Source organism: Cupressus sempervirens, chromosome 10 (genome assembly GCF_028749045.1).
Source record: "Cupressus sempervirens isolate cs-2001-9-10 chromosome 10, ASM2874904v1, whole genome shotgun sequence".
Taxonomy (NCBI): domain Eukaryota; kingdom Viridiplantae; phylum Streptophyta; class Pinopsida; order Cupressales; family Cupressaceae; genus Cupressus; species Cupressus sempervirens.
In genome coordinates, this window is record NC_143127.1 from 559,679,931 (window position 1) to 559,703,148 (window position 23,218).

Sequence of the window (23,218 nt, forward strand, 5' to 3'; positions counted from 1 at the left end):
GATGGTTAATTAAAAGGGTGACTCTCTTTTCTAGCAACATCTAGCCATGCCCCCAAAAAAATGTAGAAACCAAACTGTTTTCATAGATGAGAATTGATTATAAGCAAAGGAGCTATATTCCATAACACATCTTAATTGATCCATCAAAATTAAAAGTGGGATTGCCCAAATCCAAAAGATACATACTAAATAAAAACACCATCCTAATCCATATTCACAAAAAGAAGAGCTGGAGAGGGTTTCCAGAGATATAAGATAAATAAAATTACTTGTAGGACCAAAATCCCTTATTTATGAAAAATAAGTGCATATATCATTCAAATCAAAGCTAATGAAAGAATCATAATAAGTACTTCATGAAGCCTTCTCTTCTTTTTTACAGTAAACCTACTATTTTAATTAACTAGAAATATGATATTAAGCCTCTATTTCAAATTCAACTGTAAAAACATCTGGCAAAAAGGAAAAACATAATAATTACTAGATTCAATAATCCTCATACACCTATAGTACTCTATGAATTAGTTGTTTGAAAAGAGACCAAAATTTGAAGGAAACAAGATAGCAAGAAACCCATTATCAATTCCAAAGTTAAGGCCATAAATCATGCTTGATAATAATCATCCAAAATACTTGTTACCAAAGCATCAAAACATCCATCAAAAGTGCCATGAGCGACAGTTCTCCTTAACTGGATAAGAATGATATCAATCCTACAAAAGAGGTACATACAACTAGCTTTGACCCACTAGACCATGTTCGCAGAAAGTTCGATCCAACCAAGTAACCGATACTAAAAAATAGTTCAGAACCTAAAAAATATCTATCTATCTACACACACACACACAAATAAATAAATAAATATATGTATATATAAATACATACATACATACATACATATATATATATATATATATATATATATATATATATATATATATATATATATATATATATATATATATATATTTATGTATATATGTATATACATATGTATGTATATGTATGTACATATATGTATGTATATGCATGCGCACACACACACACATATATATGTATACATACATATATGTATATATATACATACATATATCTATACATATGTATGTATGTATATGTGCATTTATATATACATACATACATATATGTGCATATATGTATGTATATACATATTATATATGTACATGTATGTATATATACATACATGTACATATATGCATATATGTATATATGTATACATGTACATTAATATGTACATATATATAATATGTATATACATACATATATGTACACATATATTGTAATGTCCCCTTTCTAGCATTCATAGCATGATGTTGTCGTTAGCCTATTTCCCCACAGTCCCGTAGGCTAACTAGGACATTAAAGGGGCTTAGAGGCCATTTGGCTTAGACAATTTCAGTTGCAGGTCTTTCTGAGGGGTTCTGAGGCAACTTTGGGCATACTTACTATTTATAGTAAGTCATCTTGGACATGGCCGGACATTCAGTCACAGTGGTATGTCGATGGTAATTGTTTAAAATCAATAGGAAGACTTATTTATCATTGATAAGATTTGTTATGCATTGATAAAGCCATTTTATAAAGTTAAATTTAAATATTTAACTTTATTAATGCATAGACTATAGTTTGTGGGAAATATTTAAATTAAAAGAGTTCCCTTTATTTTTATAACACATTGGAGACATAAGGTATATAAAGGGAGTTATGTTTTATCCCACATTGAGAAAACGAAGGATTGAGCTCTTGTGAGAACATTATAAAAGAAATGGAAGAGCTTTTTTTTTTGTATGCTTGGATGAAGATTAATGTTATGTTGCTGGATATTTGATTATTGGGCTTGGAGGACGGAATCCCTCTTTGCTAGCATTGTCTTCGCTGTTGGAAGACATAGTCAGGAGGATCAAGGGTGTTTTCACTTCAGGAAACACACTGGGTTTCATTTGGGGCGTTTGCATAAAGAAATTTACAAGGGTTTGAGGTGCAGATCTGAAGTTAGTTTTTGCTACAGTTGGCATGAACAGTATTTTGCTACAGTACGGCGTGAACAGTGTTGGTATCAAGTTTACTTGTTTTTCCGGCTGATTAGAAGTTTGGAGGGCTGGCCGACTACATCTACAAAATACTACGGCCACTAATTCCAGGTTTCTTCTGTCAAATTTTGATATTTTGCATAATAATTGTTGAATACAAGTCTGAATAGTTGTTGCAGCCTTTAAGGCAGCTGTAAGTGCACATCTACATTTAAAAATCACCCTTTATTAGCAGATTGAAAGAGTTTCCAGATTTTTCGTATACTATTGAATGTGTACCAAGTGTTTGTGAAAATGTTATGATGTGTATTATGCATTTTAATGTCACTTCATAGTTGTTCATAAATCTGCTCATTGGAAAGCAATTTATTGAGGAAATCAGCTTTATGAGTTTGCATACAAAGTGTTTGACAATATTCCTTAAGTTAAATTTCTACAAGTCAAAGTTCAAATCAGGGGAGGATATTACATATATGTATGTATGTATGTATATGTGTGTGTGTGTGTGTGTGTGTGTGTGTGTGTGTGTGTGTGTGTGTATATATATATGTATATATATATATATATATGTATATATATATACATGTATATGTATATATATATATATATGTATATATATATATATATATATATATATATATATATATATATGTATATGTATATATATGTATATATATATACATATACATATATATATATATATATATATATATATATATATATATATATATATATGTATATGTATATATATATATATATATATATATATACATATACATATATATACATATATATATATATATATACATATATATATATATATATATATATATATATATAAACCATATTAACAAGAGTTCATTCTTAAAAACCACAATATCTTATAAGATAGGAACATAGACCCTAGTTAATCACGATGTCGTGGTACTATGAGATCCTTGTTGGATTTGTTCTCCTCCTTAGAGTCTATCACCAATATTGGGTCATTTGGTTTGCTTTTCTTTAGGATTGCTAGCATAATCACTCTAAAGCATTCAATGTCTAGATTCTTGACTTCTTCAAGCACCACATAGCCTTCTATTGAGAGATAATGGAGGAGCCACATTGAGCCTTGAGATGGGATAACCTTCCTCAACCTAAGTCAGAAGTGGACATTCCACTTCATTTTAGTCCAATGAATGTAAAAAATGCCTTATCCTTTAAAATAATAATGGGTTTCCTAGTTATTCCTTCTAACTCTTCCAATGTACCCACATCTGCATTCATGTAAAGTGCTAGGAAAGGAAATTTCTTTCTAGTTATCGATACTATACATTGCTTCCTCTAAACCCCCAAGTAGGGATTATTTGAAAATGTGCCTATAGAGATTAATTACCCATTCCTTCCCAAAGTTCCTATAAATCATACATGCCACAAAGGTACCTAAAACATCCCCATTCCAATGATAAGTATAACAATGATGTTCCCCAATTACCAGTTCTACCACTCTCCTAGTTAGATCATCTACCATTTCAGAATTTGATTCTAGCACTCCAAGAGAACATTACCCCTAAAATCCATTTGCCCAGATCTAGCTAAATGAAGCATTTGGATGCTAATTTCCATGACTAAAACTTGAGAAATAATGAGGCAAAACAAAATCCTTGAAAATATAAATGGGTTGGAGCTTTCTCAAAGTAAATTATTAAATTATTAGAGCTAATTCCTATTGGTTTTGCATACCTAATGATTACTTTGCTATTATGATCATGGACTATACCTCTAATATTTGCCATTCCTAAAATACCTCTTAATGCTCCATCAAAATTTGATTTATACCAACCTATATCATGGGATGGCCACTTGCAATAGTTCCTTGCCTCTTGGTTAGCCTTACCTCCTTTTCCATAACAAATATGTGCTACTAAACTGGTAATATTCTTCCTAACTTCTTCATTCCATAGATTGAAAGATCCTTCAAAATGGTTATTGTTTCTAATTCTATTATTTTCTAGATGCCCTTCAATTATATTTATAATATTTCCCACACTTATCCATTTATCCTAAAAGAAATCCTATTTCTCTCTTTCTAATTTTTCCATGCTATAATGGATGGAGATATCACCCACAATAATCTATATGTATTATTATATTTAAAAAAGGGCCAAGATTTAAGATGGTTGACAAATTTTTTAATTGTGGTTGATTGCTAGCCTAGAGTTTGACACATTTTTTTATTTATACTATTATTTTCATATTACAATAATTATTCTATATTACATTAAATATATCTATATTTTATTAAAAGATAAAATAAATTAGCATTATTATTTTAAATTCATTTTTAGAAATAATAATTCAAGATGAATCAACTCTTTGCATACATATATTACTTTCAAATTCTTTACTAAAGTTAAACAATCTAAGCACTATTTTTGGTAAAACTTGTTGTTTTTGATCATTTTTGTGATTTTTCAAAGCTAAACAAAAGTATATTGTGATTTTCATAAATAAATATCATGCTATAATATTTTTATTTACTTAAAACTTATTATTAAAATTACATTACTAATCTAAGTTCTTTTTATATTATACTTTTTAAAGATATTCATTATAGTTTGTAGAGAGAAAAGCACAATATATTGTAATATCTATTCTTTTATATATAAATAAATAGTACTATCGAAATTTTTTGACATATAATTAAAATTTATATATAATATAATAATAATAATTTGCAAACTAGACATATGCAACTTAACATTATCATTATATTTAATTCTATGTCTTATTCAAATCCAATCAAGACCAAAATATATGTAATAATTAACTTATATAGTTCATATAAACAATTTTTTGCACATTCTATCACATTCTTATATTAGAAATACAAACTTTCTTTCCTCTTCTTGTTAAGGTACATTTCAAATATTAAATACTTTGTATACAACCTTGTTAGAATAATGTATTATGATTTCACAAAATTTATGATTTTTTCACACTTTATAAATTTCAAATATCACCAATCACAATAATAATAATTTTTATTTTTATTATCAATAAAATACATAATTACTCTCTTCAATATATATGTACTTGAGAGAGAATTTAGTTCTAAAATTTTCATTTTTTTCATTAATTATTATTATAATATTATAATTAATAATTAATAATAATAAATCCATTCTCTTGTCAAGGATTTCCCCTCAAAATAGAAGCATAGTACTATACGAATCCATGAAAATACCGATCACACTGGTAACACAAGCGACAAAACCCTACCAAAACCCTACCCAAAGACATTATTTGTCAAAAGGCTTAACCGCAGCTTAATAAAAAAATTGATGCCAACTATTCGGGAGATTATCAGGTTGATGGCTCGAAACATGCGCAGTTAACTGGTAGTAGCTAATCAAGTTATCTAGATCCTTATCTAGTACCGGGGACCATCCTACTCTCTCCATCATTTATTGATAAACATTTTATGTCTCTGGATTACACCTTGAATTTCAGTCTAGTTTTCCATGGCTGCTGCGTTCTGTCCTCCCCCTTTCGTGGTTTTTTCTGATATATCTGGCAGTCATGGAAGAAGACGCAGTCCCCAACTCATTGTTGTTAATTGTAATTCAAAAGCCGGCCAGGAAGCCCAGAAACCTTTATCACAGGACGAAGAGAAGGGCAAGGAAATTGCACTTCCTACACAAAAGGAGCGCAGGAAAATTGTAAAAACTGCATGGGAAAAATTATTGAGATGGTCGAGGTCGTGGCGTCTCCTCAATGCTCGAAGTGCACCTCATGTTCTAGACAATACCAAGCAGGTTCATTGCTCTTTTATCCAATATACATACATTCAACATATGAAATACATTTATGGTTTCCTATTTCTTTAATCCATGAAAAAGTATAGTAGCGAAAGATCCAACAAGCTATATACCGGCCTATCAGAGAAAAGTAGCAAGTTTATAGCAGAAAAAATCTAAAATCTTGGAATGTTAAAACCACCTCATATGAATACAAGAGTACGAATAAGAGGAAACCACAAATATTGTTAGTTTTCTCCGCGAGCAAATAAAAATACCGGGCCTTGCTGGGCTTCAATACTCTTGATTTTTTAAAGTTTACATGCTTAACTACCAGCTTTCCAAACCGGAAGAAACCTTTAAGCTTCTACCTGTTGGGAAATTGCTGGAAATTCATCCTATCTCTAATCTAATAAAGTTATTGATGAGACTCGATGCTTAGATTATGCGCAATGAAAATCTGCAATTGTATGCAAATCTAAACACTAAGTTGTCTTAGTACTGAACAGTGAAAACCATGAGATATTTATCTTAGTCGTAATTTCAAAAACCACCACTTTAACATGTTTTATATTTATATCTTAGATGAACAAAAAGCATCACATAAATGGACATTATTTCACCGTATAGCAGCAATAAAGAATCACAAACTAGCAACGCAAGAAGAACATCTCATAGAGTCACAATAAATGATTTACTTGAAGAACCCCTTTCAGGAAAAAACTCCGCACTCAAAGAGATCCGAGACTTGTATTAATCCTTCAAATGAGTACAAAATTCAACTTGTCTTTTTGAATCACTACAACAATTTGTTTCTTCAACAACTTGTGAATTAACATGTTTATACTTTAGTTCAAGCACTAAATAAATGGGCACGAGAGAAGCCACAAACTACAAATGGTTTCTAGAACCATTAAGGCATAAATCACAGAAATCAGAAACTGGAAGCTTCCTCCCCCGACCATGTCATATCTCTACACGTTTTTCTCTCTCACAACCATGTCTCCCTTTGCTCGCGTGAGCTAGGTAGTCAGCTTGTGTTTGTGTTTGTGGTGGTGTTGCTATGTGTTTTGGTGTGGTTGCATTTTCATTTGTTCTCCCTTTTACGCATGTACATTGTTGTTGCTTATTATCATGCAGTTGGTTGTTGGTATCATTTTCTTTGTGCATGGATTGCTTGTTTGTTTGCTGATGCTGTCCATTGTTTGTGGTTCCTTTTTGGTTTGTCTGCATTCATTTCCTCTATGCATGGGTTGATTATTGTTCATTATCTGCGATCTTTGGCCAGTGGTTGGTTGTGGGTGCCATTTTTTGCTTGTTGTTTGTTGATTTCATTTTTGTTCGCAGCTCCTTGTTCGTTTATTTGTCAATGTTCTTTTCCTGTGTAAGGAGGCCTGCTCGCTTATGTTTTCCGTTTCTTACTTCTTGCAAATCGTCCTTCGTCTCTATTTCCATCTCTATCTCTGCCTTTGCCTTGGTTGGGTTTCTTTTGGTCTCTCTAGTGGCACTTTGTGGAGTCTTCTCTTAGTGCCTGCCTCCGGTTTTTGGTTTCTAGCTTTGTGTCTATTCCACGTCTACTGTATTTTTTGTGAATAAGTGGGTTAGAGCTATGGAGTTTGGCTCTTGTTATCCTCGCGTCGTTTTGACACCATTGTAGATTTACTAGTGTAAGTCTTTTGAGGGGGTCTCTGTTGCCAATTTGCTGGAACGTGAGGGTAGGACGGAGTTAGAGAACCAAACACTCAAAGACACTGTATAGGCTCTTTCTGAGAAGTTCATAACCTTGTTTGTAGACTGCGACAGCGTCAAACAACAACTAAACACCAACATAGCACAGTTTTCTTACATATTAGTTAAACTCTCATCTTTCTTGACAGAGAATGCTGATTTTAGGAAACTACTAAACTCCAGCATAGTGCATGTCTCAAAGATTAAAAATACTAAAGATAAACAAATAGAACTGGCCAACAAGCATAATTCCTTGAAAACAAAAACTCTACAACATCAAAATCTTGGGCGACAGTTTAAAACAGCAATAGTGCGCATCTATCTTGGGTTGAAGAATTATCTCATGCTAGGTTGGTTGAGGAATAAACTAGGCATGTGCATGAGCTATTCTCGGAGGTCTGTTGCCTTCCTTCTTCCTCCCTCTAACCCATTTTCTGCAAGCCACTCATTTCTTTGTGAGGAGCTGGATAATACAGAGAGGTTGGATAGGACAACATGCTTTTCCGAGCGGGTTGCTTGTTGTTTGTTGGTTTAATTTGTTTTTTGTAGCTCCTTGTTCATTTATTTGTCAATGTTCTTTTCCCGTGTAAGGAGGTCTCCTTGCCTATGTTTTCTATTTCTTACTTCTTGCAAATCATTCTCTGTCTCTATCTCTATCTTTGCCTCTGCCTCTCCTTGGTTGGGTTTCTTTTGGTCTCTCTAGTGGCACTTTGCGGAGTCTTCTCTTGGTGCCTGCTTCTGGTTTTTGGTTTCTAGCTTTGTGTCTATTCCACCTCTACTGTATTGTTTGTGAATTAGTGGGTCAGAGCATAGAGTCTGGCTCCTATGATCCTTGCGCTGTTTTGACACCATTATAGATTTACTAGTGCGAGTCTTTGGAGGCGGTCTCTATTGCCGATTTGCTAGAATGTTAGGGTAGGATGGAGTTAGAGAACTAGACGCTCAGAGACAATGTATAGGCTCTTTTTGAGCAGTTCATAACCTTGTTTGTAGACTACGACAGCGTCAAACAACAAAATTGCATAGGTTTCTTACATCTTAGTTAAACTCTCATCTTTCTTGACAGAGAATGCTGATTTTAGGAAACTACTAAACTCTACGAGAACGCATGTGTCAGAGATTAAAATTTTTAAAATACTAAAGATAAATCAATAGAACTGGACTACAAGTAGAATTCTTGAAAACAAAAACTGTACAACAACAAAATCTTGGGCGACAATTTAGAACAACAATAGTGCGCCTCTATCTTGGGTTGAAGAATTATCTCATGCTAGGTTGGTTGAGGAACAAACTAGGCATGTGCACGAGCTAAACTTGGAGGTTTGTTGCCTTCCTTCTTCCTCCTCTAACCCATTTTCTACAAGCCACTCATTTCTTTATGAGGAGCTGGATATTATAGAGAGCTTGGATAGGTAATGACAACACACTTTTCCAAGCGGGTTGCTTGTTGTTTGTTGGTTTCATTTGTTGTTCGTAGCTCCTAGTTCATTTATTTGTTAATGTTCTTTCCTGTGTAAGGAGGCCTGCTCGCTTACGTTTTCTCTTTCTTCTTGCAAATCGTCCTCTATCTCTTCCTTTGCCTCGTTTGGGTTACTTGTGGTCTCTCTAGTGGCACTTTGTGGAGTCTTCTCTTAGTGCCTGCCTCTGGTTATTAGTTTCTGGCTTTGTGTCAATTCCACCTATAGTGTATTGTTTGTGAAGTAATGGGTCAAAGCTATGGAGTTTGGCTCCTGTGATCCTCGCACCATTTCGACACCATTGTAGATTTACTAGTGCAAGTCTTTGGATGGAGTCTCTGTCGCCGAATTGCTGGAACATTAGGGTAGGATGGAGTTAGAGAACTAGACGCTTAGAGACACTGTATAGGCTCTTTTTCAGCAGTTCATAACCTTGTTTGTATACTGCAACAGCGTCAAACAACAACTAAACACCAAAATTGCATAGGTTTCTTACATCTTAGTTAGACTCTCATCTTTCTTGATAGAGAATGTTGATTTTAGGAAACTACTAAACTCCAACATATCGCCTGTCTCAGAGATTATAAATACTAAAGATAAACAAATAGAATTGGACAATAAGCATAATTCCTTGAAAATAGAAACTGTACAACAACAAAATCTTGGGCGATAGTTTAGAACAGCAATAGTGCACCTTTATCTTGGGTTGAAGAATTATCTCATGCTAGGTTCGTTAAGGAACAAACTAGGCATGTGCATGAGCTACACTTGGAGGTTTGTTGCCTTCCTTCTTCCTTCTGTAACCCATTTTCTGCAAGCCACTCATTTTTTTGTGAGGAGCTGTATATTAGAGAGAGGTTGGATAGGTAATGATAACATGCTTTTCCAAACAGTTTGCTTGTTGTTTGTTGGTTTAATTTGTTGTTCGCAGCTCCTTGTTCATTTATTTGTCAATGTGCTTTTCCTGTGGAAGGAGGTTTGCCTGCCCATGTTTTCTGTTTCTTACTTCTTGCAAATCGTTCTCCGTCTCTATCTCTATCTCTGCCTCTGCCTTGGTTTGGTTTCTTTTAGTCTCTCTAGTGGCACTTTTTGGAGTCTTCTCTTAGTGCTTGCCTCTGGTTTTTGGTTTCTAGCTTTGTGTCTATTCCACCTCTACTGTATTGTTTGTGAATTAATGGGTTAGATCACAGAGTCTGGCTCCTATGATCCTCATGCTGTTTTGACACCATTATAGATCTACTGGGGCAAGTCTTCAGAGGTGGTCTCTATTGCTGATTTGCTGGAATGTTAGGGTAGGATGGAGTTAGAGAACTACACGCTTAGAGACACTGTATAGGCTCTTTCTGCGTAGTTCATAACCTTGTTTGTAAACTGCGGCAGTGTCAAGCAACAATTAAACAACAAAATTGCATAGGTTTCTTACATCTTAGTTAAACTCTCATCTTTCTTGACAAAGAATGCTAATTTTAGGAAACTACTAAACTCTACGAGAACGCATGTGTCAGAAAAAAAAACTGGACAACAACAAAATCTTGGGTGACAGTTTAGAACAGCAATAGTTCGCCTCTATCTTTGGTTGAAGAATTTTCTCATGCTAGGTTGGTTGAGGAACAAACTAGGCATGTGCATGAGCTAAACTTGGAGGTTTGTTGCCTTCCTTCTTCCTCCTCTGACCCATTTTCTGCAAGCCACTCATTTTTTTGTGAGGAGCTGGATATTACGGAGAGCTTGGATGGGTAATGACAACACACTTTTCCGAGTGGGTTGCTTGTTGTTTGTTGGTTTCATTTGATGTTTGCAGCTCCTTCTTTATTTATTTGTCAATGTTCTTTTCCTGTGTAAGGAGGCTTGCTCGCCTATGTTTTCTCTTTCTTACTTCTTGCAAATCATCCTTTGTCTCTATCTCTGCGTTTGCCTCGGTTGGGTTTCTTTTGGTCTCTCTAGTGGCACTTTGTGGAGTCTTCTTTTAGTGCCTGCCTTTGGTTATTGGTTTCTGGCTTTGTGTCTATTTCACCTTTACTGTAATTTTTTGTGAATTAGTGGTTTAGAGCTATGGAGTTTGGCTCATGTGATCCTTGCACCGTTTTGACACCATTATAGATTTACTAGTGCAAGTCTTTGGAGGGGGTCTCTGTTGTCAATTTGCTGGAATGTTAGTGTAGGATGGAGTTAGAAAACTAGACTTTCAGAGACACTGTATAGGCTCTTTTGAATCAGTTCATAACCTTGTTTGTAGACTTCGACATCGTCAAACAACAACTAAGCACCAACATTGCACAGGTTTATTACATCTTAGTTAAACTCTCATCTTTCTTCACAGGGAATGCTGATTTTAGGAAACTATTGAACTCCAACATAGTGCATATCTCATATCTCAAAGATTAAAAATACTAACGTTAAACAAATAGAACTGGACAACAAGCATAATTCCTTGAAAACAAAAAACTGTACAACAACAAAATCTTGGGCGACAGTTTAGAACAACAATAGTATGCCTCTATCTTGGATTGAAGAATTATTTCACGCTAGGTAGGTTGAGGAACAAACTAGGCATGTGCATGAGCTAAACTTGGAGGTTTGTTGCCTTCCTTCTTCCTCTGACCCATTTTTTGCAAGCCACTCATTTCTTTGTGAGGAGTTGGATATTATGGAGAGTTTGGATAGGTAATGACAACACACTTTTCCGAGCGGGTTGCTTGTTGTTTGTTGGTTTCATTTGTTGTTTGCCGCTCCTTGTTCATTTATTTGTCAATGTTCTTTTCTTGTGTAAGGAGGCCTGCTCACTTATGTTTTCTCTTTCTCACTTCTTGCAAATCGTCCTTTTACTCTATCTCTGCCTTTTTGCCTCGGTTGGGTTTCTTTAGGTCTTTTTAGTGATACTTTGTGGAGTCTTCTGTTAGTGCCTGCCTCTGGTTTTTCGTTTCTGGCCTTGTGTCTATTCCACCTCTACTGTGGTTTTTGTGAATTAGTGGGTTAGAGCTATGGAGTTTGGCTCTTGTGATCCACGCACTATTTTGACACCATTATAGATTTACTAGTGCAAGTCTTTGGACGGGGTCTCTATTGCCGATTTGCTGGAATGTTAGGGTAGGATGGAGTTAGAGAACTAGATGCTTAAAGACATTGTAGATGCTCTTTCTAAGCAATTCATAATGTTGTTTGTAGACTGCAACATTGTCAAACAACAACTAAACACCAACATTGCACAGGTTTCTTAATTCTTTGTTAATCTCTCATCTTTCTTGATAGAAAATGCTGATTTTAGGAAATTACTAAACTCCAACATGGCACATGTCTCAGAGATTAAAAATACTGAAGATAAACAAATATAACTAGAGAACAAGCATAATTCCTTGAAAATGGAAAATTGTACAACAACAAAATCTTCGGTGATAGTTTAGAATAGAATTAGTGCGCCTGTATCTTGGGTTGAAGAATTATCTCATGCTAGGGTGGTTGAGGAACAAACTAGGCATGTGCATGAGCTAAACTTGCAGGTTTGTTGCCTTCTTTCTTCCTCCTCTAACCCATTTTTTGCAAGCCACTCATTTCTTTGTGAGTTGGATATCGCGGATAGCTTGCATAGGTAATGACAACACGCTTTTTTGAGCGGGTTGCTTCTTGTTTGTTGGTTTCATTTGTTGTTCATAGCTCCTTGTTCATTTATTTGTCAATGTTCTTTTCTTGTGTAAGGAGGTCTGCTAGCCTATGTTTTCTCTTTCTTACTTCTTGCAAATCGTTCTTTGTCTCTATCTCTATCTCTGCCTTTGCCTCTCCCTTGGTTGGGTTTCTTTTGGTCTCTCTAGTGGCACTTTGTGGAGTCTTCTCTCAGTGCCTACCTCTAGTTTTTGGTTTCTAGCTTTGTGTCTATTCCACCTCTACTGTATTGTTTGTGAATTAGTCAGTCAGAGCTATGGAGTTTGGCTCCTGTGATCCTTGCACTGTTTTGACACCATTATAGATTTACTAGTGCGAGTCTTCAAAGGGGGTCTCTATTGCCAATTTGCTGGAACATTAGGGTAGGATGGAGTTAGAGAACTACGTCGTCGGTAGAAATTGTGTATCAGCTGACGGGTCCCTTCGGTAAGGTTCTTGTTATGTAGCCGACGGGTCCCTTTGGGAAGGTTCTTATTACGTAGCGACATGTTGCATGTGGCTGACGGACTCCTTTGGGAAGGTTCTTTGGAAAGTATTTATACACCCTCTTGGGACATTGTAAAGCATCTAATCAGAGATATCATCGAGCATAATGTATTGTTTTGGCATATGCGAATAAAGGAAGAAGTTCTGCTATTTCCATCTATTGTCTGTGTGCATTAATCAATCGATCTATGTGGTAAACATTTGGTGCCGTTGCCTGATGGACCTGGTACGATGACAGGCAAATGAAGATTAAATGCCGAATCAGTTGAACAAGAATAAGAATAAGTTGAAGGAAAAGGATGAATTACGTGCAGCGTAGGAAACTTTAATTTTGGCACAACAGGCTGAACGCAGGCGGAGATTTCAGCAAGTTACCGACGGCCATAGAAGCATTTTAAAATTGTTGGAAGAGACCCGACAGTGGCTCGATTTGGTGGAAGAAGTAAGGGAGTTTTTGAACTTGTGTACGCCAAGGGAAGAGAATCCAGACGGAAGGGGATCGACTCGCACGACTCGGAGTGCCGAGGGAGCACGAGCGTGGAGTGAACTCTTCGTCTAAGATATACTTCCGAAACAAACAGCTTTAGAAAACCCTTCTTCACAAAACAGCGCGGGTGTTGGAAATAGCGCGGGTGTCAAAAACAGCGCGGGTGTTGAAAACAACGCGGGTGTTGGGAACAGCGTGGGTATCGAAAACAGCAAGGGTGTCAGAAACAGTGCGGGTGTTGAAAACAACGCAAGTGTGCAGAATAGCGTGGGTGTGCAAAACAACGCAGGTGTGCAGAACAACGCAGGTGTGATACAAAACAGCAGGGGTATTCAGAACAACGCGGGAGTGCAAAACAACGCAGGAGTGCAAAACAATGCAGGTACACAACAAAACCCACAACATCTAGCGATGGCAGGACCAAAAGAGAAACTGCCGAAGTTCGATGGCGATGGTACGACCGATCCTATTCGACATTGCAAAACATGTGAAACAATTTGGAGGGAAAATGGGATAACTGATGAAGACGATTGGACGAGACAATTTCTGGCCACCCTATGGGGCATGGTAATTGACTGGTTTACTAGTATAGATCCGCAGAAGTTGGACAGTTGGAATAACATTAAAAAGGAGTTTTTGGCCGAATTTCAACTGTTGCGCGACGATAGTGAAATTGTAGCAGAGATCTTCAATACTAAGAAAGGGAAGAACGAAATTGTCCGCGTCTACGCCAGGAAATTAAAAGATATGATAAACAAAATGGAAAATAAGCCGGCGGACAGACTTCAGAAAAGGTGGTTCGTAGAAGGCCTACGCCCAAACCTGCGGAAGAAAATGAAAATTGTGCCACCATTGTCATACACGGAAGCCTATAATAGAGCATTGAACCTCGAAAGTGAGTAGAAGACAAAGAAGAAGAAGAAGAGTAGCTCATCTGATTCAGATGATGACGCATCTTTAGGAGAAGATAGTAGCGATGATGAGGGCAGCAGCAAGAAGGTCCGTGCCCATAGAAAGACATGATTCAGATGATGAAGGAGTTTAAGAACATGAACAAGGAGGCTAAGGGCAATGAGCTATGGTGCACGAAGTGCAAGAAGGAAGGCCATACGAAGGGATCCTGCCCGAAAGAGCAATTTTGTGAGATCTGCCAGATTATGGGACACTCGGTAAAGGAATGCCCTTTCAATCTGAAAATAAGAACACCGTAGCAAATGTTCCTGACACAGGAAGCGTCCATGTCCGGAGGGAGCGGGAACAACAGTACGGAGGGTGCCACGTCGAGAGGATACAAAAATAATCGGTGCGGTCAAAACAACAACAACAGCAGCAGTAGCAACAATAGTGGCAACAACAATAATGGCGGGAGGAGTCGAATCCAGTATGATGCGAATGGCCGGCCGATAGTCCAATGCCGTGCATGCAATTTGTGGGGTCACTTCGCTTGAGAGTGCATAACGACGAACACATCGAAGTTGCTATGCTGATGCTGTGGACCTGGCGACCATGACGAAGCTAAGTGCCTGAAGCCCGGAGTAAACTTGATTACTGTCAGGATGGACGAGGAAGAAGTCCTGGCAATCACTCGGAAGCAGGCGAAGCTCTACCCTGATCCGATGGAAAAAAAGAAGAGACTGGAGGAAGCCCGCGCAGAGATCCAGAGAGCAACATAGGTAGAAATGACACACCTGAGGGACACACCTGATACCTTCATACGAAACTGTGCATAATAGAACATTGTACGACAAATATTGCAAGCCGAGGTACCCGTCAGGATAAATGATCTGTTGCTCACTATGCCTCAACTCCGTACGACACTCACGAATATAGTCCCGATTGCTAAGCAACCAGTAGAGCAAGAAAAGGAGAAATAGGGGGGCGCAAGTGCAGAAGACTCGATGCTGTTAGCCCTCTCATCCGGACGCCATCTGGCAGTCATCGAAATGGGAATTCTTGGGATTGTATTGATGGAAACGATTATGGACAGAGGGTCTGGTGTCAATGTGTTGCTTGAAGACACCTGGAAAAGGTTGGGACAGTCGACATTATGGCCGCCTACATTCCAGCTGCTAACGGCCGATCAACATGGAATCAAGCCATTGGGAGTCCTGACAGCACAACCGGTGACGATTGGAACACAACGATTCTTGTTGGATTTCGTTGTGATCCCACTGAAGCGGAGAGGATATGATGCCATTCTGGGTTGGGGTGGTTGATACAAGCCAAGGCAAAACACGATTGGAAGAAAAATACTTTATCACTTGAAAGCAAAGGGCGGAAGTATGTCATCGATCTACACACTCAAATGGTCGGAGAAGAAGCTCTATCGTCAAATTTCGAAGAAGAAGAGTGTGAAAGGAGGCAAAATATGGAACCAGATCAGGAGGGAGTCCTGCGGTTGGAAGGAGGATCGACAGACGATGATCTGGATTCCGTGAACAGTCTTTACCACTGGTAGATAGAGGACTACGAACTCTTTCTGAGTTGTAATATGTTAAGGGTCAGCGAAGGTAAGAAAGAAGAAGGAAATGAATGTCCGAAGGAGCAGAGAGAACCCGAAGAAGGAAATGAATGTCTGAAGCAACACAGAGAAGCCGAAGAAGGAAAGGCGGGTATGATTGAAGCTGAAGGAAAGAACATACAGTACGAACCCAAAAAAAGGAAAGATTCCACCGTACGACCGCATAGAAAGGAAATGTTACGTCGAACCACAGATATAGCAGAAAGGTGTCGGCAGCAAGGGAAACACATCATATGGTCTACGCAGGAAACAAAGAGGAAGGGTTTAATAAAAGTTGCAGCAGTACGAAGTGGAGATGTTATCGATGGCAAGAAAGGGCAGCTGACGGAGTCCATGGTATCGAGCTTTGAGAACAAACTGGGCGATATGGAAAACCGGATGGAGCGATTGTGTACCTTAAATAAACTAGATGAGCGATGACTGCGGGCACAATGGGCCACGAAAGTTACACAATACAGGCAAAAGAGATGGCAGAAGAAGTTGAAGTATGACGGACAAAACAAGATCAAACCAGGCAAGTTTCAAGTGAAATGGATCAGTGTGCCGTACTAGATTCGGAAAGTGGGTGATAATGGAACAATGAAATCATGGATGCTAGATGGAAAGGAAGTGGGTGACACAATGCATAGGTCGAAACAATGAATGTCTACCATGAAAGAAATAACGCACCTCCATGGACGAACAACTGAGAAAAGAACGATTGTAAGTACTGTATATATGTAAATATTGTACATATGTAAGATCAGTAAGGACAGGAATTTTATAAATTTTTTTTTTTAAAAAAAAAAAGGAGAAGAAAAGTCACAAGTCACCGTACGAATTTTCCAGCAAGTCACCGTACGACTTTTTAAAGAAAAGCTACTGTACGGATTCCCAAAGTCAAGAGTTTTAATGAAGTCCACTGTACGGCTTTTTAAGCCTGTGCTATGTACGGCTTTCTAAGTCACACCATACGGGGTTTCATAAAGTCTATTTACCGTACAAATTTTGGAGAGCAGATCAATACCAACTTGGTGAATGGACTTTTCTGATGTACGGAAATTGCAAGGCAAGATGTAGTGTGCAGATGGAAGACCAATGTACGGATTTTTAAGACATTGATTTTGACAAATTGCACCTTACGGATTTTGGGGTTCTGGAGATTAGCGTACGGATTTTATCCACCATACGGAATTCTTTTGATATTGTCACCATACAGATTTGTTGAATAGAAGTACCATACGAATTTTCACAGAGTTGAGGTATGTTGAATAGAAGTTACTGTACGGATTTCGATTGAAGTTTAATAGGGTTTCATTATATGATTGGAGACGTATGGATTTTGAAGGATGAGGAAGGATATTGCCATAGTACGGATTTCAATGGATAAGTTCCTTGTGTGCTTCAATATGAATTTGCAAATATAAGGCTTCCAGTTGCGTACGGATTTTGCAGAAGGGGATGTGTACAGATTTTTGAAGATTGAAAGACTTGGTGTACGGAATTGAAAGATTAAAGTTCTGTTTTAATATTCTCAGGGCTTGGCGTGAGGAAGGGCCTTCCAAAATTTGGGGTACGGATTTCATTATATGCTTGAAATATTGTTGCTGTATGGATTTTGCCTTGTGGGGTTTGAGTTTTGCATAAAATGCTGCACGGGTTTTTATGGCGTATGGATTGTACAAGTCTAGGCATACGACTTCTGCAAGATATGGCATTCAAATTTTGAATGACATTACAGGTTATTGCATAAGGAATTGGCGTACAAGGTTAAGGTTGTAACATAACAGGGGTGAAGGGAGGTTTTCTTGAAAAAAAAAAGAAAAAAAAAGTCGACAAATCAAGAATGCTCAGAATGAGTGATGGATGATGCCAAAGGGAAAGGAAAACATCAGCGGTTGCCAGAAAGAGTGTGGGATCAAAAGAAATCACAAAAATAGTGTGTTCCATGCAATTTTGTGTGGGTTTCAGTGTGCTGATTTGGTCTTGGCAACGAGGGGCGTTGCCCCCTAGACCCCCAGTCTTGTGGATTATCAGTTGTGGGAAGTATGACCAATTGATGAGACCTAGAGTTGCTGTAAGAGGCACTTGGAGAAGGTGTTGGCCGTGAAGCTGTCTTAGTGGATGCAGGGAGAGCTCGGGAGGAGTTGATCATCCAGTTGAAGGCAGTTCAGCGACACTTGGCTTAGTGGACCCAGAGTTGGAAGCAGAGGAAGTAACATAGGTGGCTATCAAGGGCAGTCAGCTTCGATGCAGCCAGTCTTCGCAGTCGGAGACACAGCCTTTGGGTTCATGATGTATAAGTCCATGTTCTTTTTGCTTTATGAATAGTGTAGTTAGTTGTTGGGTTTTTTGTTGTCTAGTCGTCGGGAGACGACTTTTCTTTTTGGGGGGGATGATGTCGTCGGTAGAAATTGTGTATCAGTTTACGGGTCCCTTCGGGAAGGTTCTTGGTATGTACCCGACAGGTCCCTTTGGGAAGGTTCTTGTTATGTAGCGACATGTTGTATGTGGCCGACGGACTCCTTCAGGAAGGTTCTTCGAAAAGTATTTATACACCCTCTTGGGACATTGTAAAGCATCTAATTAGAGATATCACTGAGCATAATGTACTGTTTTGGCATATGCGAATAAAGGAAGAAGTTCTGCTATTTCCATCTATTGTCTGTGTGCATTAATCAATCGATCTATACGGTAAACAAACTAGACGCTCATAGACACTGTATAGGCTCTTTCTGAGCAATTTATAACCTTGTTTGTAGATTGTGACAGCATCAAACAATAATTAACCACCAACATTGCACAAGTTTCTTACATATTAGTTAAACTCTCATCTTTCTTGATAGAGATTAAAAATACTAAAGATAAACAAATGGAACTGGACAACGAGTAGAATTCTTGAAAACAAAAACTGTACAACAATAAATTCTTGGGCGACAACTTAGAACAACAATAGTGTGCCTCTATCTTGGGTTGAAGAATTATCTTGTGCTAGGTTGTTTAAGGAACAAACTAGGCGTGTGCATGAGCTAAACTAGGAGGTTTGTTGCCTTCCTTCTTCCTCCTTTGACCCATTTTCTGCAAGCCACTCATTTCTTTGTGAGGAGCTGGATATTACGAAGAGCTTGGATAGTTAAAGACAACACACTTTTTCGAGCGGGTTGCTTGTTGTTTGTTGGTTTCATTTGTTGTTCGCAGCTCCTTGTTCATTTATTTGTCAATGTTCTTTTCCTGTGTAAGGAGGTCTGCTTGCCTATGTTTTCCCTTTCTTACTTCTTGCAAATCGTCCTCTGTCTCTATCTCTATCTCTGCCTCTGCCTGGGGTTGGTTTCTTTTGGTCTCTCTAGTGGCACTTTGTAGAGTCTTCTCTCAGTGCCTGCGTCTGGTTTTTGGTTTCTCGCTTTGTGTCTATTCCACCTCTACTGTATTTTTTGTGAATTAATGGGTCAGAGTGATGGAGTTTGGCTCCTGTGATCCTTGCACCGTTTTGACACCATTATAAATTTACTAGTGCAAGTCTTTAGAGGGGTTCTCTGTTGCCAATTTGCTGGAATGTTGGGTTAGGACAGAGTTGGAGAACTAGATGCTCAGAGACACTATATTGGCTCTTTCTGAGTAGTTTATAACCTTGTTTGTAAACTGCGACATCGTCAAACAACAACTAAAGACCAACATTGCACAGGTTTCTTACATCTTAGTTAAATTCTCATCTTTCTTGATAGATAATGCTGATTTTAGGAAACTACTAAACTCCAGCATATCGCAATTGTTAGAGATCAAAAATACTAAAGATAAACAAATAAAACTGGACAACAAGAAAAATTCCTTGAAAACAGAAATTGTACAACAACAAAATCTTGTGCTATAGTTTAGAACAACTATAGTGCGCCTCTATCTCGGGTTGAAGAATTATGTCATGCTAGGTTGGTTGAGGAACAAAGTAGGAATGTGCATGAGCTAAACTTGGAGGTTTGTTGCCTTCCTTCTTCCTCCTTTGACCCATTTTATGCAAGCCACTCATTTCTTTGTGAGGAGCTGGATATTATGGAGAGCTTTAATATGTAAAGACAACACACTTTTCCTTCATTTTCTTATCTCCAACTTATCATCTTTAGTTCTCAAAGCTAGGAGGAAGTTGTTCCCACTTCCCACGAACATTTTTCTTGATGAGGATCTCACCAAGTCATAGGTTGTAGAACTAAAACACTCCTAAGACTTTGTTGCAGTGACAAGATGTGATGGTAAATGGACAGTTATCAAGAACTTGAAAGAAGTTATTAGAGACTCCATTACTCTCTGTTGGGAGTCCCAATTTGTTGCTACTGCTCAATGATAGTCGAAGTTGCGTAAAGGCATGGGGGAAAGTAAGGGTGATTCTTGGCATGTTAATTGTTGGAATGATAATGAGACACTTTGGTCCATGTTAGGCTTACTTCACAACGGTCTTGATTCGATGATCTTTTTGTTATGGAGACTCATCAAAGACTTGCTCCTCTTCCAGGTGTCATTGGCTTTCACTGGGTATCTACTTTAAGGGACGAGGTTCATAGCTCTAGGGGTGTTAGGGGGTTGGGTGGGATCACTTGTCTAGTCAACAACTGGCTTTGGAGTGTGATATTTGTTCTTTATTATAACATTTCTGCTAGATTTTTGTCGGTCTGTGTTGGCTAGGTGGCTCCAGACCTTAAGGATACTTTCATTACCTTGTGCTACTTTCCTTCGACATCTTCTTTCTACTCTATACATAATGGGCATGAGGGGGACCTCGATGTGGACTTATTTGCCAACATCACTCAGTTCTCTACAGTTGGGGATATTATCATTATTGGGAATTTCAATGCATGGACGAAGGACACGGAGACCCCCTTCTACAATTGAGTAGTGGACCTGATATGCACTGGTGGGATGGATCCTACTGTTTTGGGTCTTCAAAGATCCTTTGATGTCTTCTTTGGGCCCCTCACAAAGTATGGCTACCATGTACTCCAATTTTGGGACTCTTTAGTTGTTTATCATGAACGGTCTTTCTTGTTTTCCCAACTCCAAAATATTCACATACTTGGCTCATTGTGAGGGTGCGAGCATTATGGACTATGCCCTTTCCAGTCCCTCCTTCATTTCCTCCATCAACCATTTTTCCATCACTCCCTTCATCTAGTTGACCATGCTTGTCTTAGCCTTACCATCAGACCATTGCCTACCCCCACCTTGCTTTGACCTTCATTGCCCGACCTTCACCATGCACCTCCTTTTTCTTTGAAGTGGACACTAGGACCTCTTCACCCTTCATCTCAGGTAGCTCCTCCTCTCAATTTCCTTCTCCACCCTCACGTGGGCATCCACCATGTTTGATATCCTCTTTGCTTCTATTTGGGAGGTAACCCTTTTCTCATTTCCTCATGACACCACTTTTCTGATCCCTCTCCCCAAGCATAAAAACACCCACCCTATGAATAAATGGTATGATGATGATTGCAAGTTCTTCCACTGCACTTTTTGCTCTTCTTCCATCTTTTACTTGAATTCCTACATCATGTTGGAAAACACCTACTATTGTTTCCTTCGTTGTAAGAAACACATCTTCATTTGCCAACCTAGTAGAGCCCTTTGTGCTGCGGTCACCCATTTCCCCAAATCTTTTTGGTGCATCCTTTTTCCTTGTCGACCCACCCTCTCCCCCACATTGCATCATAGCTTACCAGTCTTCCACACGTCCACACTTTATGATATCCTCAATCAACCGTCCATCCTTGTCAACCTCCCCCACTGCTATCTTTTCACCTATACTAACATCAGGGCGGTTGTTAAATTCATGAGTAGTAGTAGGGGTATGGATGAGAAAGAGTTCTAAGCGGAAGTCAACGATATTGCGTGTTATGTTCCTTCCTCATTGATGTCTTCAAAAACATGGTTTTGTTTCTCCCGTCCTTATCGTGTCATATCATATATCTAATCCACAAGGCTGGCCCCATCTCAAATTTCAACAACTACAAGACTATCATGGCTGGCCATACTTTCTCCAAATTGTATGCCATAGTTTGGATCAACATCATATTTGGGCTAGAGGATATGCATGATTCATATTGGGCTATTTTGACTCTTAGGGCTAGTATTGAGGAGGCTCAACATCGCTCCTTGGAGGTCTACTGCTACTTTGTGGATTTTTGCAAAGCTTTTGATTTAGTGCCTAGGATGACCCTTTTCAAAGACTTCGTGACATTGGTATTTTTGAGACTTTCTTGACTGCCATAATGGGACTCTACGAGATGGTTATAGGTTGCATTAAGATCCCTTATGGGGTTTCAAACTTCATCAAGACCACCATTGGTGTGAAGCAAAGTTGCTCTTTGTCCTCTACCTTGTTTGCAATTTATATTGATGAGTTAGATGCTTTTCTTTAGGAGCACTTGCTTTTGAGGGATGGTTGTTTTCTGTACTAGGGTATGATTTCAATCTTGTTCTTTACACATGATGTGGTCCTCTTTGATGGTCTTTCTTCTTTTTGAGATTCATGATAGCTAAAAATTAACCTAGGCAAGACTAATGGCTTTTGATTGTCTTAATAGCTCTAATGTAATGTCCCCATTTTAGCAGTTGACCAAGTGTGTGCGCGTTAGCCTTGTTCTACATGGTCTCGAGGGCTAACGAAGGGTTTAATGGGATCTTGGAGTGTTTGGCCTAGTCATTTCCAGTTTGGGCCAAAACGAAGTTGATTTACTTAGTTTCAGGCATACTTACTATTTTTAGTAAGTCGGCAGAACACAGTGCAGGTCAATTTTGGTGATTGGACTCGATACTCCTCGGTGAGAGCTTTCCGATGAGCTATCACTCGCATTATTCGGAGTCCGATTGCTAATACATTTTAATGCCTGAAGTTTTATTAAAGTAACGTCTAATTTAATTGTAAAATATTAAAGTGTTACTTTAATATATATTTTATGGTGATGTGTACCCAAGGGAGACATAAGGGGTATTTTAATATATGTTTTATATTACACATCTTTTATCCCACATTGCCCATATGAGTTGAGGGGACCCGTGGGAATAGAATAAAAGGAAGCATTTGTGGCTTC

General features: G+C 38.1%; 1 protein-coding gene across 2 annotated transcripts in view; it reads left to right on the forward strand.

Annotated features, from left to right (window-relative positions):
* Positions 1-5,267: 5,267 nt before the first annotated feature.
* Positions 5,268-23,218, forward strand: part of GLY1 (NAD-dependent glycerol-3-phosphate dehydrogenase family protein) — a 118,058-nt gene continuing 100,107 nt past the window's right edge. The window contains exon 1 of one of the 2 annotated variants that reach the window (XM_089805293.1): positions 5,268-5,848. In XM_089805293.1, coding sequence (XP_089661419.1) covers positions 5,555-5,848 — 294 coding nt within the window. In that variant the 5' untranslated portion in view covers positions 5,268-5,554. The remainder of the gene's footprint in view (positions 5,849-23,218) is intronic. The other variant, XR_016357231.1, reaches the window with a different exon arrangement.